Source organism: Opisthocomus hoazin, chromosome 7, assembly GCF_030867145.1.
Source record: "Opisthocomus hoazin isolate bOpiHoa1 chromosome 7, bOpiHoa1.hap1, whole genome shotgun sequence".
Classification (NCBI taxonomy): domain Eukaryota; kingdom Metazoa; phylum Chordata; class Aves; order Opisthocomiformes; family Opisthocomidae; genus Opisthocomus; species Opisthocomus hoazin.
Window position 1 is genome coordinate 45,642,875 of NC_134420.1, and position 16,144 is coordinate 45,659,018.

General features: G+C 52.6%; 1 protein-coding gene across 1 annotated transcript; it reads right to left on the reverse strand.

The window, feature by feature from the left end:
- Nucleotides 1–384: 384 nt before the first annotated feature.
- On the reverse strand, nucleotides 385–4,139 carry NFKBIA (NFKB inhibitor alpha). Its single transcript, XM_075427191.1, has 6 exons — nucleotides 3,737–4,139; nucleotides 3,284–3,392; nucleotides 2,572–2,782; nucleotides 2,002–2,090; nucleotides 1,624–1,884; nucleotides 385–1,140 (listed from the first exon to the last, which is right to left on the reverse strand). The coding sequence occupies exons 1-6, from the start codon at nucleotides 3,961–3,963 to the stop codon at nucleotides 1,093–1,095; spliced, it is 945 nt and encodes a 314-aa protein (XP_075283306.1). The 5' UTR covers nucleotides 3,964–4,139; the 3' UTR covers nucleotides 385–1,092.
- Between the last annotated feature and the right edge of the window lie 12,005 nt (nucleotides 4,140–16,144).

Genomic DNA, 16,144 nt, shown 5'->3' on the forward strand with positions numbered 1-16,144 from the left:
CCTTACCTAGCAAGTCCCGGCAAGAGCGGCCGGCGGCTGGAGCAGAAGGTGCCACGAAGGCGGGCAGGTGGGTGGGTGCTGCCACCAAGGGCCCCAAAACACCTCTCCCGCAGCCGGGCGCTTGGGTGGCAGAGGGGGAATCCCAGCTCCCCGACCCGCCTGCCGCAACGGGCGCAGGAAACGACACCTACGTCTGCTTCCAAAATTAGCTGCAGCAGCAGGGCCGAGGGCTGCTTCGATGCCTCACCGCTGCCGAGGCGAACTGCCTGAAAGCCCTGAGCCCACGACCCCCTTGGTCTGCTAGATGTTAAAGGTTTCTTAAAAAGCGAACCGGGTGATCCCACGTTATCTCAGGACGACGAGCTGGGCAATGAACAGACCAGGTCCAGTGATCTTTTTTTAATAAATACATATCTCACATGTACCAAAATAATTATAAACAAATTATGTACAGTATTTACACAATATACAATTGCTAAAAAAGTGTAGCAATTATGACACACATGGTGTGAAACACACTGTTTCCAATGCCCACAGTTAACATCATTGCTACCTTTCTCCCAACAGCCAGGAGGCCCCCGGTCCCTTGGTTTGACTCCTCTGTGCGGGATACCCCGCCGAGAGCAGCTGAAGTCGGTCAGTAAGGCCAAGGAGGGCCATCACCCCAACATAAATTCACACGCAGTCCGGACACTTCTCGGAAGAAGCTGAGGCATTCACACGAGCCCGCCTTGCTGCCAGAGGAAAAGCATTCCTCATGGTACTTAGTGCCACAAGATAGCTCTCTGTAACTAGCAGGCTGGATGTGTGGTCTGCAACCTTTGCAGGGCTGAGAGGACTGGCTACGTGGCTCTTTATCAGGTGGTGTGAATAATCACAGATCTCTACTGCTGTTACACATCCCACTCCTGTGTTTAAACACAGGCCGGAACCTGGAACCGTCCTGCCACAGTAATGTGCTCCTTGCTGGGCCGTGTAGAATTTCCCTCCTGGTTTCTCCCTCTGCTTTGCGACTTTCTTTTTAAATGAAGAAAGTCAGTCCTTTTTGTATACATATGTACACAGTCCCTTCTTTTCACAGAAAGCGCTGCTTTAAAACGCCAGCTGTCGTCCTCCAATAAGGCAGTCATCATACATAAGCTGGAAGAAAAAACAAAAGGCTGTTAATGCAAAGCTCTTTCTGGGAGTATCACCTCTACTCTGGGATAACTGCCAAATTCTGCATGCCCTGACTTTGGTGGTGTATAAAATTTCTACACTGAAATGGTTACATTTGCCATTTAACAGCACTGAGAACATTAGAAAAACAAATGCTGGGGAGGAGCAAACCACCCATTAACTTGAATTTTATCTCACGAGGTTCTGTAGGTGTCACCAACAGAGACTCCTGTTGCGTGAAGTTAACCTCTGTTCCCTCATGTGTTTTTCACATTTTACTCTTAAATTTATTCTATTTATATGCTTGCCCTTACTGCCATCTTGCTGATGGCTGGCAGCGTAACCTTCCCTTATGGGCTATTTATGCCCATTGGTTATATAGGTGAGAGGTCACTGGAGCATGTCATCAGAGCACAAAGAGCAGAATTTTCCCCGTCTCTCGAAAAGGTGCAAACAGCTACTTACTTCATCCTCTGTGAATTCAGGCTCCGATTCACTGCTCTCCTCGTCCTCACTTTCTGGCAACATCTGCAGGTTGGCCGTGGTCAGCTGCTTCAGCTGGTCCTGGATGCTGGAGTTGTCTCTTCCCCACGTGAGCTGATAGGGGGAATACCCCTGGTAGGTCACTTTGTTCACATCTGCCCCATGCTTCACCAGAAGTGACACCAGGTCTGAATTCTGCAGGTCAACAGCCAAATGTAGTGCTGTTCTGCCATTGCATGGCTCCTGTGGGGAAATTACACAAGGTTTGGCATGTTAGGAGAGCCAGAGCCGGTGCCAAACCTCTTGACTGTTATGACTGCACAGCCCTGCTTGCTTAAATTCACAGTATACATTACATACCTGAGCATTCACATCTGCTCCCAAGGACAGCAAGTATTCAACAATAGCCAGGTATCCTTGAATAGACGCCAGATGGAGACATGTATGTCCTACAAAATACAAATGAAGGTAAAGTTTGAGTAAGTCTAAGCTAATGCCCAGTTCAACTCAAGATGATGGTGTCTAAGTTTGCGATTCATCCCTGGCAAAAGGGTGTTTTCCAGAAGAGCTTTCCAGCTTCCAGTAAGTATGAATAACAGGGCTGGGTTTTGGAAAGATTTCTTAGAGGCTTTATTCCAGTATTTCACTGCAATTTATTTTTAATCAAAAAAAACCCAAAAGGAGCACCACAAAAGTACTCACTAAAAATGCAAAATTCAAAGCCATGAGAGCCAAAAAACAACAGTGAGGAGGCCTACAGGACAGTGCCATTTTAAAGAAGCCAGACACTGCTGCATGCTTTGGGCTCCTCAACTCCCAAATGGGCGTAACGATCCTTCTCCACCTCCTCATGGCTCTTTGAGCGTTAGAGGACAACGACCCTGCCTGGGTACAGCACGCCGACAGGGACGCACAGCGCCGTGCCCGTACCATTGTAGTTGGTTGCCTGCAGGACGGCGCGGAGGTGGTGCGGCTGGCAGCACTGCGTGAGGACGCTGACGCTCCCCAGGGAGCCCTGCTCGCAGGCAATGTGCAGGGGGCTGTTTCCGCGGAAGTCCCTGATTTCCAGGTCGCATCCTGCCTTCAGGAGATGCTCGGCAATTTCGGGCTGATCAGTGATCACTGCCAGGTGAAGAGGAGTCTGCGGGCCAAAGAGAAAATACGGACCTGTGAGCCACAGTGCAAACATGGCAGCAACGACTGGACAGACAGAGCCCTCGACCGCTTGGCGATCTGGGCTCCCAGTTAAAAACCCACCCCAGAAACCCAGTTCTTTGTGCTTCCTGATACATTGCACGCAGCTGCCCTTTAGCCTGGAAGTGATGAACCTAGGGCTCTCCAGATACCGAACAGTCAACCCATACGCAGGGTATCATTAACACCCCAGTAAAGAGGGATGCAACCCATTGCATCAGGTTTGAAAAATGCGGGTGTCGAATGCCACTCTGGGAGGGGGGTGGGAGAGGAAGCGTTTGGCTGGAGCCAGCTGGGGACTTTCCTGAATGCAGGCTTTGATTTAATATCCACCAATTAAGAAAAAAAAAAAATTAGGAGGACTTTGGGGGGGGGGGGAATTCCCCAGCGGGCTTTTGCAGGGGCGGCAGCGGCTGATCTGGATTCGGGGCTGCGGAGGTGAAAGTACCTGGCTGAGGTTGTTCTGGAAGTTGAGGAAAGCACGGTCCCCGGCCGCCTGCCGGATCACCTCCAGGCTCAGGGCTTTTTCCTCGTGAATAATCGCCAAGTGGAGAAAACTGAAAACAACAAAATTAAAAAAAAAATAAATAAAATGAAGCGACCCCGGTTAAATCGCGCAGATCCGACGTCAGCCCCCGCCGCCCCCCCCCCACCCCCGGCGCAGGCCCCCGGGGGGCGCGGCGGGCCCGGGCCCGGGTGTCGCAAGCCGGGGCTTTCGGGGCCGGGGCTTTCCGCCGGGGCGGGAGCCGCCTCCCTGGCCCCGCTCCAGGGACTTTCCGCCCTCCCCTCCCTCCTCTCCCCGCCGGGCAGCGCATCCTGTCCCCTCTCACCGCGCCACGTCCCCTCTCCGCGCGTGTGCGTTCCCCCCGCAACCCCTCTTCCCGCCTCGACCCCCGCTTACGTGTCCCCGTCCTCCGTCAGCTGCCGCGCCCAGGCGGGCGGTTCGCGGGGCTGCAGGCGTATGTCCTCCAGCTCCTTCACCAGCTGCCGGTACTCCTCCTCCTTCATGGAGTCCAAGCCGCTGTCGTGGCGATCGTCGAGCCCCGACCCGGCCTGACGCTCTTTCCTCGGCTGCTCGCAGCCCTCCATCACCGGCGGCTCGGCGAGGCGGCGGGTGCTGATCATCATGGCGGCGGCGGGGCTGGCGAGTGAGCGGCGGCGGCGGCGGCTCTCGGCATATACACCCCGGCGAGGGGATTTCTGCAGGGGAGGAGCCGCCGAGGACGGGAATTTCCACCCAGTCAAAGCCCGACCGACGGGTCCCGTCCTGCTCGGAGCCGCGGGCGGCGGGGCGGAGGGTGGATCCTCCCGGGCCGGCCCCTTCCCTCCCCTCCGCCGCCCCTCCCCCCCCCGGCGGCGGAGGGGAGGGAAGGGGCCGGCCCGGGAGGGGACTTGGCTTTTGTCCACGTCGAGGGGGAAGTACTCGCCTCCCCGCCGGTACTTCCCTGCTGCGCCCCGGGCGGCTTTCCCGGGGGGGCTTTCCCTCCCCCTGCCAGGTTGCGGGGGTCCCGTTAAGTGTGGGGGGGTCGCTTGCACGCCATCGGGGCTCGTCGCAGGTTCCCCCAACCAAGAAGGCCCGTGGTACTGTGGGGTGCGTTGAGAGGAGTGTGGACAGTAGGTCGAGGGAGATTCTCCTCCCCCTCTGCTCTGCCCTGGGGAGGCCCCATCTGGAGTACCGTGTCCAGTTCTGGGCTCCCCAGTTCAAGAAAGGTGAGGAGCTACTGGAGAGAGTCCAGCGGAGGGCTACAAGGATGAAGAGGGGACTGGAGCATCTCTCCTATGAGGAGAGGCTGAGGGAGCTGGGCTTGTTCAGCCTGAAGAAGAGAAGGCTGAGAGGGGACCTTAGAAATGCTTATAAATATCTGAAGGGTGGGTGTCAGGAGGATGGGGCCAGACTCTTCAGTGGTGCCCAGCGACAGGACAAGGGGCAATGGGCACAAACTGAAGCACAGGAAATTCCAGCTGAACATGAGGAAGAATTTCTTCATTCTGAGGGTGACGGAGCCCTGGAACAGGCTGCCCAGGGAGGTTGTGGAGTCTCCTTCTCTGGAGATACTCAAGACCCGCCTGGACAAGGTCCTGTGCAGCCTGCTGTAGGTGACCCTGCTTTGGCAGGGGTGTTGGACTAGATGACCCACAGAGGTCTCTTCCAACCCTGAACATTCTGTGATAAGAGGGGCTTTGGGATGTCTCAGGCCAGAAGGCCAGCCAGTAAGCGTGCTGGTGACCACACTTGGAGAATATCCACCACCTGTGAGGTGCAGTGTGTAGCACGACGTTTCTCCTCAATTCTTCTGCTCCTCCATGGCCCTCATCTGCAGAATGGCAGATCCCTGACCCTGCAAGGACCGTCGTTTCTAGGGGACTCCCTTAGCAGTCATTAAACAGCGCTCATCTGACGAGCAGGAGCAGGCCACGTAGCCAGCCCAGGACAGCAAGGTCATGCGGGAAGTTCAGGGAACCAAGCGCCATGCAGAGCGGTGCTGCGGCTGCATCAGCACGCTCTACGTCTGCCTTGCTGTTGCGCGGGGGAGGTACCGCTTTTTGGAGAGAGTCAGGTAGTGTTGCACATTACTGCAGGCGTGTGTGTGTCCTGCCTCAGCGTGTAGAGGATTTTGTATCTCTGCTGTGGAAGTTTTCGCTCTGTTCCAGTGAAGAGGGATCAGCAAAGAACAGGAGAATTCTGCGCCACTCCTGTACGCACAGTTCTGTTCCAGGACGAAGCAGGCCTCTTTCACAAAGTAGATACACATAACAGGACAAACCTTTTAAAGAAGAAATTACATCTTCTGCCGTTATTCTTACTTTCTCTGGCCATTCCTAATAATTCTTCGCTGCTCCTCTTTACTGCGGTTGTGCCATCTGTGGGTAATGAAAACCCACATACGCAGGCTCCCACATGGATAAAAGGCATTGTCTGCTGACAGCACTGAATTTTTCCCTGGTGAATTTTTGCTTCTACTTCTCAGATGTGGGGGATTCCCGTGAAGAATTTTTCTGCTCTTGCAACTGTTGCTGGCCTCGCTGAGTAACAGTGTCTGCGCCTCTTTCCTTTTGTCCTTTTCCCATGGGATGGCATCCCTTTGAACAAGAACTTGTGAGAAAATACGAAGATGAAAGGGGGAGCCAGAGGAGAGGGCGAACGCCTGCCTTTCGGTGAGCAGATGTTCCTGATTTTCAGCCCAGCTGCGCCATTCCTGGACTTTTTTTCATTATTCATCACTTGGCCTGGGACAACCCGCTGGTGGTTTTGGGCAGGTTTAGAAAAAAGCCGGACAACTCTTTCTTTTATAGGTTAAGGGTTGTGAAAGTTTTGCCAGCTTCTTGAAAGAAGTTTCCCCTTTTTAATGTAAATTGGCAGGGGAAATTTAATTAACAAATGAATCTCCTCCTACCTGCTTCCCTGCAAAGGAGGGAGGATGGGAGTGGGAAAGCGAGCTCTCCTGCTCTGACTGGCAGGGGAATTGAGCCCAGCCAGCACCGCGCTGCCTCTGGTTGGGGTTTTGCTAGAACCACGCGGAAATTAAACTTTAAAACTCTTTAAAACTTCCCGTCGTCGCTGCGATGTCTGGGAACCGAGTTCAGCAAAGTGAGTTCTTTGCCTCCTGCTAGAAGTGACCTCCAGCTCTGTCACAGGCAAACGCGGGGCTATTTTTAGCGAGCATTTGCCATCAAAGCCCTCTTTTCGGAGGCACGTGAGGTGCTTTTATTTTGCATGCGTTTTAACTCGGCAGTACTGCAGCCAGTTGTAGGTGGCGGAAAGGAGATGGAAAATGATTTCTGGATGGAAAGTTGCTCCGAGGCCAGCCCACTTCCTGCCCCAGGGAGACGCTGCCGCCCCGCAGCCGCTTCGCAGCCGGCCCAGGGCTGTCGGGTGGGCCCAGAGGTGGGCCGGCACCCCCAGGTGTTAGGCAGCCGAAAGCGTGGATCAAGAAGGGACTCTGCCCTAAACCCTGACCTACGTGTACAGTAGCAGGGACAGGTTGCAGCGAAGATGCAGGGGCAAGCGGAACCCTCGTCAGCATTGAAACAAACAAAGCTGCTGTCTTTGTAACTCCTCGCAGCTCACAAGGTCGTTGTACAATATTTGTCTAAAGAGACAGCATATAGGAGGCAGTACAAAACAAAGGTTTTGAGGCGGTGGTGAAGGTCGTTGATGCTGCCTCTGTGTTGCTGCGGTACTGTCCTTTTTCTGAAAATTAACACGTTCGAGCAGTTCTTCTATGCAATTTTCTACGTGGTGCACAAGGGAAAAAGAATGGAGAGAAACAAGCTCAGCTTTTGGATATACGGGTTTTGGATATAGAGTGGAGCCTATCACAAGCCTGATTTTCTACTGGCCTCTTGCCTGGGGAGTTGCAGTTCTGGGAGGCTGGGACGTGCCCCTGGGGGGCGGAGCAGCTGTACCTATCCAGGGACAGGGGCTAGCCCTGCTGAAACAGGAGCGAAACTTTATGAACGCTGCGGTCGTCTGTGCCGAACTGAACCCTCTTTGTCCTCTTGTGTGCTCTGGTTTGATAGCTCTGCTATGTCTGTATTAATTTCACAGGAGCGTTTTTTATGCTCATCGGCTTGAGAGGTGATTAACGTTGTCTGCATTTTTTTTGTTTGGGATTATTGTTAGCAGTCTCCACTGCCTGGCCCGCTGGGCACTTCAAGGCCAAGGGACTACCTAAAAGTCACTTTAACAATGTAAAAGGCTGTAACCACAAGAGGTGGTTTCACACCTGATGCCTAAAGGCTCGATTTTGCGAAAGCCTCCTCCACTCTGGGTGCCCCAAGCACTCAGCTGGCAGGGCTGTGGGGCTGCCGGGACGAGGTGCTGGGTTTTAGTCCGCCTTGCAGAAAGCAGCTGGCAGGGCTCCAAGAAGCAGCCTTGCGTGCCTGAATACTGAAAAGGGGCAGTAGGGTTTTAATCAGTTTTTAAAGTACATGAAAGATTCTCGTGCTGCTTCCTCCAGCAAACACATTAAACTGTAATTTCCTGATTGCCACACTAATCATCAGAACTGCCTAGTGCTGTCGCTGTGGTGCTGGTGATTTACCAGAGCTGGTCCCTCAACTTCATCCTTTTGTGATTGCTGCTGCAGATACCTGTTAACTGTTTCCTCCTGTTTAATCCCGAGGACTACGCGTGGCTCGCGGTAAACGTACCAGGAAGGGTGGTTCACAACATCCAGCAGGATCTTGGCTCAGGCTCTTAAAACCAAAAGCAAAGCAAATCAGTGAAGTGAAGCTGCTGTCGGCGTGTGTACACAGAAGCACAGATGCCCCTTTGGAACAGGACTCCGGTGTATTGTTCTGCAAGACTGAGGACTTTGCGAGTGCAATGGAAGCCAGGCAACACTTAACATTGTCGTTCCGATAATATTTTCCAATTAAAATCAGCATTGTCTTGGGCTCCCATTTACAGCTGCTGTAGAGAGAAGAACCAGGCAGCTCCAAATAATTAGTCCAGTGGTAAACAAGGAAAACATATTTCCCTCCTGCTTTTTAATAATAATATGACCGTTACTAATTTGAAGGCTTTAAAAAAAATGGCCAAATGAGAAGCAGGAAAGCTAAGCAAAGTGCATTTTTGTCAGCTGGGGTGAAGGCTGATGGTGTTACATGTGCCATGTGGCTTGCATCCCTACCTTCTCAAACTTTTTCATTGAAGGCTATCATGGCACAGTCAGATACTCCAAAAAGCAGTGTGGTGGATGAAGTGGGAAGCATTTTTCCACCTTATTGGAGCTGATATAATATCCAAGCAAACAGTGCGGGTGGTAATTTTTGGCACGTAAAGCCAAAGTCCAAATCAGGGCATTTAAAATCCTAGCCATGTCCCACAGATACAGAAAAGGAGTTAACTAGGGTGTCCTGGCCAGAGTCTAATGGACCTAGATTTCTGGCTGCCTACACTGGTCTGTGGTTTTATTTTTAGACTGCAGCTTATTTTTGGCATCTCTTAAACTGATGTATTGCGTCCCCGGGCAGATCTGCATTTCTCTGTGTGAACTGTTGGCTGTTTATATATCAGTTGGTTGCATTTCTGGGGATCCTTAGGGATGAGATGTACGGTATGAATTTAAACTGCTCTTATTGTTATGCCGTAAGGGTAAATATAGGTCAAGTCATTTGAAATTGGCTACCACTTGGAAGACAAGTCTCCTCCAGTGTCATTCCCATTTCTCATGTGCAAGTTTTGTCAAAGCACGTTGCTTGCAAAGCTTTATGCTGATGCTGGCTGCCTGATGTGACGAAGCTTGCTGCCGCATGTGTTTCATGTAGGAAAGAAGAGACTTGGGCCGGGGGAAGAGAAGAGAAGCAGAGGCAAGTCTCCTGAGCTTGTTGTACAACTTTCCCTTCAGCAACATCAGTAACGTTGCTCCCCATCAGTACAGCCCCCTCTGTGGTTGCAGACAGCGTGGAAGCACCTGACAGGGAAAATACAAACTGGGAGCACGCTAATAATTAAAAAGGGACTTTCCCCCTGCAGGCAGCTGTGACATTTGGTAGTGTTACGGTCTCTAGTTCTTCCCAGCAAGCAGGGATCTTGCAAAGGTGGAGAGAGTGTCATGGTGGGACTGTGCAGAAGACTCACCGGGTGAGAATTCAGGGTGGAGAGAGCTCTGCCAGGCAGAGGGTGAGCAGAGCAGCCAGCGGGGCCGTGCTGAGGAGGGAGCTGCTTTCCTGGGTTATGGATCCAGAAGTTCGAACCTGGATCTGGATGCAAATTTCCCCATGTTACCAGATGATATTTGGACAAACTAAAGACCTGAACTGCGTTACACTGGGCTGTCCAAGCAGGAGGCTGTGCACAGGCAGTGCGAGGCGCCCGTCTCAGCACACAGTTTTGCTCTGAGCCTCCTCGTGCTCCTGGGCAACCCTCGTGCCGAAAGCTGGTGGGTGCAAATCATCCTGGCTAAACATAAACCGGCAGTGCGCTGCTCCTCGGTGAGCAGTGGGAGCCTGCTGCAGCAGACAGGGGCACAGCATGCCGTAATTAGAAGCTGAACAGCGTGCGGGCCCAGGGATTTCCCTGGGGACGGATGTGGCAAACGCAGGGGCTAATGCACAGAGTGCTGTAGCTGTGTGTCTGCGATAGCAGGGGAGCTGCCGGGGGAGGAAGCAGGAAATACTAGACAATACTAAGAGCACAACCCTGAGAAGAAAAGAAAAAAAAACCCAACAGAACATGAACTTTGGGCTGGGTGCTTCCTGAAAAAGCCCTGGGACTGCCAGCTGAGGGACTGTTTCGAGGTCTGTTCCCCCTGTGCACACCCTCTTTGGAGGAAGGCAGACCCTCTGCTCTCTGCACCTTCTCCTGGTGAATGTCCTTTGGAGCCCTCAAGCCCAGCAGACCGCATGGTTCTGGGAGGGGTAACCCCTATCTGCGGCCCACAAATTGCCTGAGGCTGACAATGGGTGTTAAGGGGGGGCTTGACTTCAAGTGTCTCCCTGCAAATACCCGTCAGGGTGCTCCGGGACTCTGCCCGGGAATTTCCTAGGGCTTTAACTTCATTTTTTTCCAGAATAGTTGTGGGCTGTGCTCGGAGCTGGAGTGTTGGCCGTGACAGCAGGGATTGCACGCAACATTATCAAGGGCTGGGTGTGCTTCTGGTGCCACGTCCTGGTCTAGCCCATCCTTCCTCTACCTACACAGATGGCTGTTGATGAGACCGGGGCTGCAGCGCCTGGGGTGGCTCGGTTATTCTCTGCAGGAGAGCCAGCTGGGAGAAGAACTCCAAGGGATAGCAAAGAATTTATAGGGGTGTTAGGTGAGCTCCAGTTTAGGGACTGAAAGAGGCTAAAGAAAGGGTTAGATGCAGATTCTTCTAAACTCAGAATCACAGAATCACAGAATGGTAGGGGTTGGAAGAGACCTCTGTGAGTCATCTAGTCCAACCCTCCTGCCGAAGCAGGGTCACCTACAGTAGGCTGTAGAGGACCTTATCCAGGTGGGTCTTGAATATCTCCAGAGAAGGGGACTCCACAACCTCCCTGGGCAGCCTGTTCCAGTGCTCCTTCACCCTCAGAGGGAAGAAGTTCTTCCTCATGTTCAGACGGAACTTCCTGTGCTTCAGTTTGTGCCCATTGCCCCTTGTCCTGTCGCTGGGCACCACTGAAAAGAGCTTGGCCCCATCCTCCTGACACCCACCCTTCAGATATTTGTAAGTATATATTAGGCCCCCATTTGTAAGTATATATTAGGTCCAAACATCCTGTGCTCTGCATGCTCCGGGCGTTGCTGTGCACTCCCAGGACACAGGTTCTCCAGACTGGGTTACAATCCTGATTTTCTCGCACAGCCCTCGCTCACCCGTATTCCCGTTTGTTTTCATGCAGCCAACTGCTTACTCCACGCATGACCTCTCCCAGGGCAGGTGATGGCTGGCAGCGAGGTCAGGGCCACCACTGCGTGCAGGAGCTGAGGGACAAGCACTGCTTCACTTCCACCACGCCAGGCTGGCAGCTGGAGCGTGGCCGTTCCTGCTGGTGCTGTGCCACCGGAGCTGTGTGTAACAAGGGGGAACTGGAAGCAACAGTGCACCTTTCAGAGGGTGCCGGGGCTGGTGATTCATTTCTGGAGCAACACTGAGGAGGAAGAGGGAGCAGATGGAGACAGCGTGCAGATTTTCCAGCCTGGACAAAGTTTAAATTTATCTCTCTCCAAGGCTGCATCCGTTCCTGGGATGATTTCCTACTTAGCGTATGCCTTTTAGGGCTCCGATTTCTTCAAATTTCGTGGGCGTTGTTTACTAACTCATGGCTGTGGTGTTTCCCAGACAGAAATATCTCCTTGGGATAAGCTCCTGCCTTTCTTGGACAGATGGTTTGTGCACAGGCAGTAAACTCCGTTCTTCTGCGAACTCCCTGTCTTACACACGAGCCATGGTGACGTCTGGAGGGCCTGCGCACAGCATAGCCCTGGTGACACATGGTGCCCGCCTTCCCTAGACGTCTGGGAACCCTGGACAAATGGGGAAAAGGTCATCCTCGCGTTCTTCCCAGACCAAATTTCTGAGCAGGAAGAAAATAGAACTTGCTTGGGAAAACCCTGACCTCTGGCAACACAGACTTAGGGCTGGGGGGTTGGTTTTATGCTTGAGACAGGAAGATTCATGGAGGCTCTGAAACACATTTGTGGGAAAGACAGTGAGGGAAGTGAGATGAGAGGGGGTGATTTTCCCCAAAGCACTGCAGAGAAGCCATATCAGACCCTCTTTGAAACAAGTGTTTGACAGTCACACTGTTTAATTCTTCTTCTGCCTGCATCCCCGGACACAAACCCATTTCTTGGCTGCATCCCCTGCCTCCCAAAGCCCAGCATCGCGCTATGGCCATCGCAGTTACCTCTTGTATCCCTGCAGGCTGGCAGTTCTTTGCCCCTACAGACCTGGGAGGCAGAAGACGTTGCAGACAACGTATCCTCATCTCCCAGGAGCCTACAGGAACCCGACCTCTTGCAGGACTCAGCTGGCGATACCATTACCTTGTCTCTCACCCTCTGTGTATGTACAGCAACACTATGTCCATCACCTTATATTCGTATCTTCCCTTCTAAGGAGAGTCTTCACTCACCCACCTGTCTGCTGTTCCTGTCACGGTGGTGTCAGTCACTGTGTCCGTCTGTCCCGCTGGCACTGCTCTGCTCTGAGCTCTGCCCAAGGCAGCCTCCTGGGGCTGCTCAGCAAAGCCGTGTGCCGGTGCAGTCCTGCACTTCTGTGAGACGCCTGGGATCCGCATGAGCAATTAGCTAGTGAGTAATGAAGAGCAAAAGGGCGTCTGTGGATTGTGTGCATGAGATGACCTCTCCCGCCCTTCCTAGCAAGCAGCGTCAAGTCCCTGTCACCTCAAGGTCACCCAGGCTGCGTGACTGCAGAGAAGGCTGAGCCGGCCCGCGTGGGGCTAAGCAGCAGCTCCCTGCTCTCGGGGCTGGGGGTGCAGTCCTCCCTGCTGCCCTTTGGATTGGGAACTACCTGCAGGCCTCCATGACTCCTTCCATACGTTTGGCTTACCTGATCTCAAATGGCAACACACGGTAGAATTAAAACGAAGCCGGATCACCCAGTTTCAGGTGCAGCATGACTGTGAGACCTAGTCACACTCTTGTATCGCTTAGTACCTTTCCTCAGCTGCCTCATCTAGAAGTCTCTGACAAACATTACTTTGATGCTACTAGTCCCATGGAGCACAGCGGTGGCCCGGGGAGACCTCATACCTGGAGGAAGCTGCTGACTGCAAGGAAGCAGGCATGGGTACACTCTTTCTGCTGGAGCAGCGGTCTGCTTATTTGGGCTTTTCCAGACAGCTCCATGCGGGAAAACTTTAACATCAGCTCTGAGCTCTCTGGCTTTTACTTTGGCATGGTGCTGTGCGGGCAGAGCCTTCTTACCTGTGCCCCTCCAAATGTGGGATGGGGTTATGGGGTCGGGTATCCAGCCCCTTTCCCCTTGTGCTTGTCTGCATGGAGATGCCGAGAGCTTGACCACCACACGAGCCCTCCACGTAGGCAGGCACTGCTATGGGGCTGGGGCTCAGCCTGGGCTGGGGGAGTGGGGCTGAGCCCCTCTGTGGAGGAGAGGGCAGAAGGGCAGCATAAAAGGGGTCTTTGCTCATGGGGGTGAGGCAGGAGCAGTTCCCACACAGTTCCTTTCCTAAGGACCATCCAGAGGGACCCAAATGCATTGTCTTACAGGAACGATGGAGCCTCTGGGAGGTGGATCAGCTGCACACTAATTTCAGCTGCATCATCAAAGTGAGTCATTCAATAAAAGCAATTAGCTGAAGAAATATCACTAAACAGCAATAATTATCCAAATGTCCTACCATTGACCATTTAGATGACCAAATCCACACAATCAATTGTGTTAGTGAATGCTAATTCAAATCTAATAACCTTCTGCTTTATTTGATTATGTATAAAGAATTCACCTGCAGTGTTGTGAGAGGATGGGGCTGCAGAGCAGCCAGGTGCTCAGGCACCTGCCTGTCCCGTGTCCCCTGCGCACGTGTTGTCCCTGGGCTGCCAGCAGCACACACAGTGTCCACCAGTCAGGCTGGGGAGCAGAAGAAGAGCGGTTAGATGATGTCTAGGGACCCTTCAACTGTGCAGGTAGCAGCTTTCACGAGCTTCGGAGCGACATGTGTCTGCACAGAAATGTGGTGCAGCCTCTCAGGAGAGGCTACGTTCTCCTTTCTTCCTCCTTGCCTGAAGGGCCTCACAGGAATCTAAATCTCCTAAACTGGACAACTGGGCAAAATCAGACAAACACCAGAAATCCATATCATCTGAGAGTAAAGGGTATGGAAGGAACTCGTGCTTAAAAACGACAATCACAGTTTCAGCCAAGAGCAAATCACACCCTGTACTCATGTTGGAAATGGACCCTCTGGCACAGGCTTTTACTCACTGCTCATGTCCCCTAGGCTCTGGGTTCACCCCATGGATGGGCTGTGATACACAATCCGTTTTGTTATGTTTGGGTGTTATTTTCTTGTGTCTGGACATTGACATCACGCTTGCCACCATAGTACCTGGATATCTAGAAGTGATGGACCTTACAGATGCAGTGGGATTCACCTCGGTGCTGGGATTGCCCGCAGTCTTCCCGTAAAGACACAGTGAGCTCCTCCATCCCCGCTGCCAACAGACCTGCTCTTCTTAGCTGGTATCTGTGGGTGCTTGGAAGAGACAACTTCAGGAGAGCTTGTTTTCTATCAGCATTTCAAGAAAGGAATCAGCAAAGACACAAGGAAGGCAGGCTGCCCTGAGAGGGATGTCTGCCGTGGTATTTTTGCATCTCTGTACAAATCGTTTTGTTTAGCTCTCCCCGCACTCTGCGAACACAGGAAGGAGCGAGCTTGTCCGGCGTAGGGCCTGGTGACGCGCTTTCGCAACACGGGGTGCCACGGGTGGCGAAAACCCGGCGCCTCTGAGGTCAGCAGCCGTCAGGCTGTGCTCACGCCTCTCGTGCCAGTTGAACCACGCTGTTCCCCCCGGGCAAGAAACAGCGCCGGCATCAGCGAGGCGAATTTCTCCCGCTGCCTGCTGTCTGTGCTCGCTGTGACATTGCAGGGTTTTCTAAACAGGGCTGATACACAGCGCATCGCCACGATGTGCCGCGGCAGGACTGGCTTGGCCCTGCTTGCCCTCGGCATCTGCAGCAGGTCCGGCAGCGGGGGCAGGAGCTGCTGCAGGGAGCTGGGGACATTTGCCGTCAGCTGAGGGAGCCTGGCCATGCTGTTGGTGGCACACAGGGGCAGCGGGAGCAGCCGTTGTACTGCAAGGACAGGGCTTCTCTGCCTGTCTGCTGGTATCAATGTTCATTTGCTCTATGAGGCAGGTGGCTTTTGGGTTTTTTTTAGGTCATTCTGTGTAACGTAATCATGTTGGAGTAGAATTCTTCTACCTAATCAAATGAAACTTCATGTAGTTAGTCTGTCATTAGCATTTACTAACGAATGTGATTGTGAGGATTTAGTCTCTCACATGGTTAATAGGAAGGCATTTGGATAATTACAGCTGTCTAGTGTCTTTCCACTGCTAATCCCTATTACAGCCTGGTTCGTTTCCAGACCAGCAAGTGAAACTCTGGCACACAGTTGTGCAGGGAAACTGCCCCTGCGGTTACACGTCGCTGTATCTACGATGCCATGCTTTGTAGCTGTGAAGTCCGTTCCCAGCTCCACCCTAAGTTCCATATGAACTCCAGAAAATCACAGCCTTGCTGTGTTCCAGCTTTCCCGCTTGGCTGTGCCGTGCCAGGCCACGTAGTCCGGCACCCTACCCCTGACACCAGCCAGCTGAAGACACCTAGGGAATTAAAAACACAAGGCGGTAATTATACAATGGTCCTGCTCCTGGACTGCGCATCCAGCTTGCAGAGCTGTAGGAGCTTCCCATGCACCTGTGTTCAGCACCCGCTTGTGGATTTAGCTGCAGCCAATTTATCTGTTCCCTTGGTGGGCTTCCCCACATCTTTGGTCTCCACAATATGCTATGACAATGAGATTTAATCATACATGAGCTGAAAAGAAAACTCCACCAAAACTTCCTAATGCTTGTTTTGAAACTACTAGGTGGTATTTTAATTGAGACAAAGGAATACTTCTGTTAGCTGAAATGGGGAATGAGATCTGTTCTTCACCTTTTTAGGCCACCTGTGATGTGACCGAGCTGTCATCTCTCTCTGCTGTCTCCTTTCCAAGCCTCACCTAGTCCTGCTTCCAAGCTGGTTAGTTTTTTCCCATGTGGGATCCTTTCCACACTTGGTCACCTTTTACAAAACTTACAAAACCTTTTTTTTTTTCTGGTTATCTC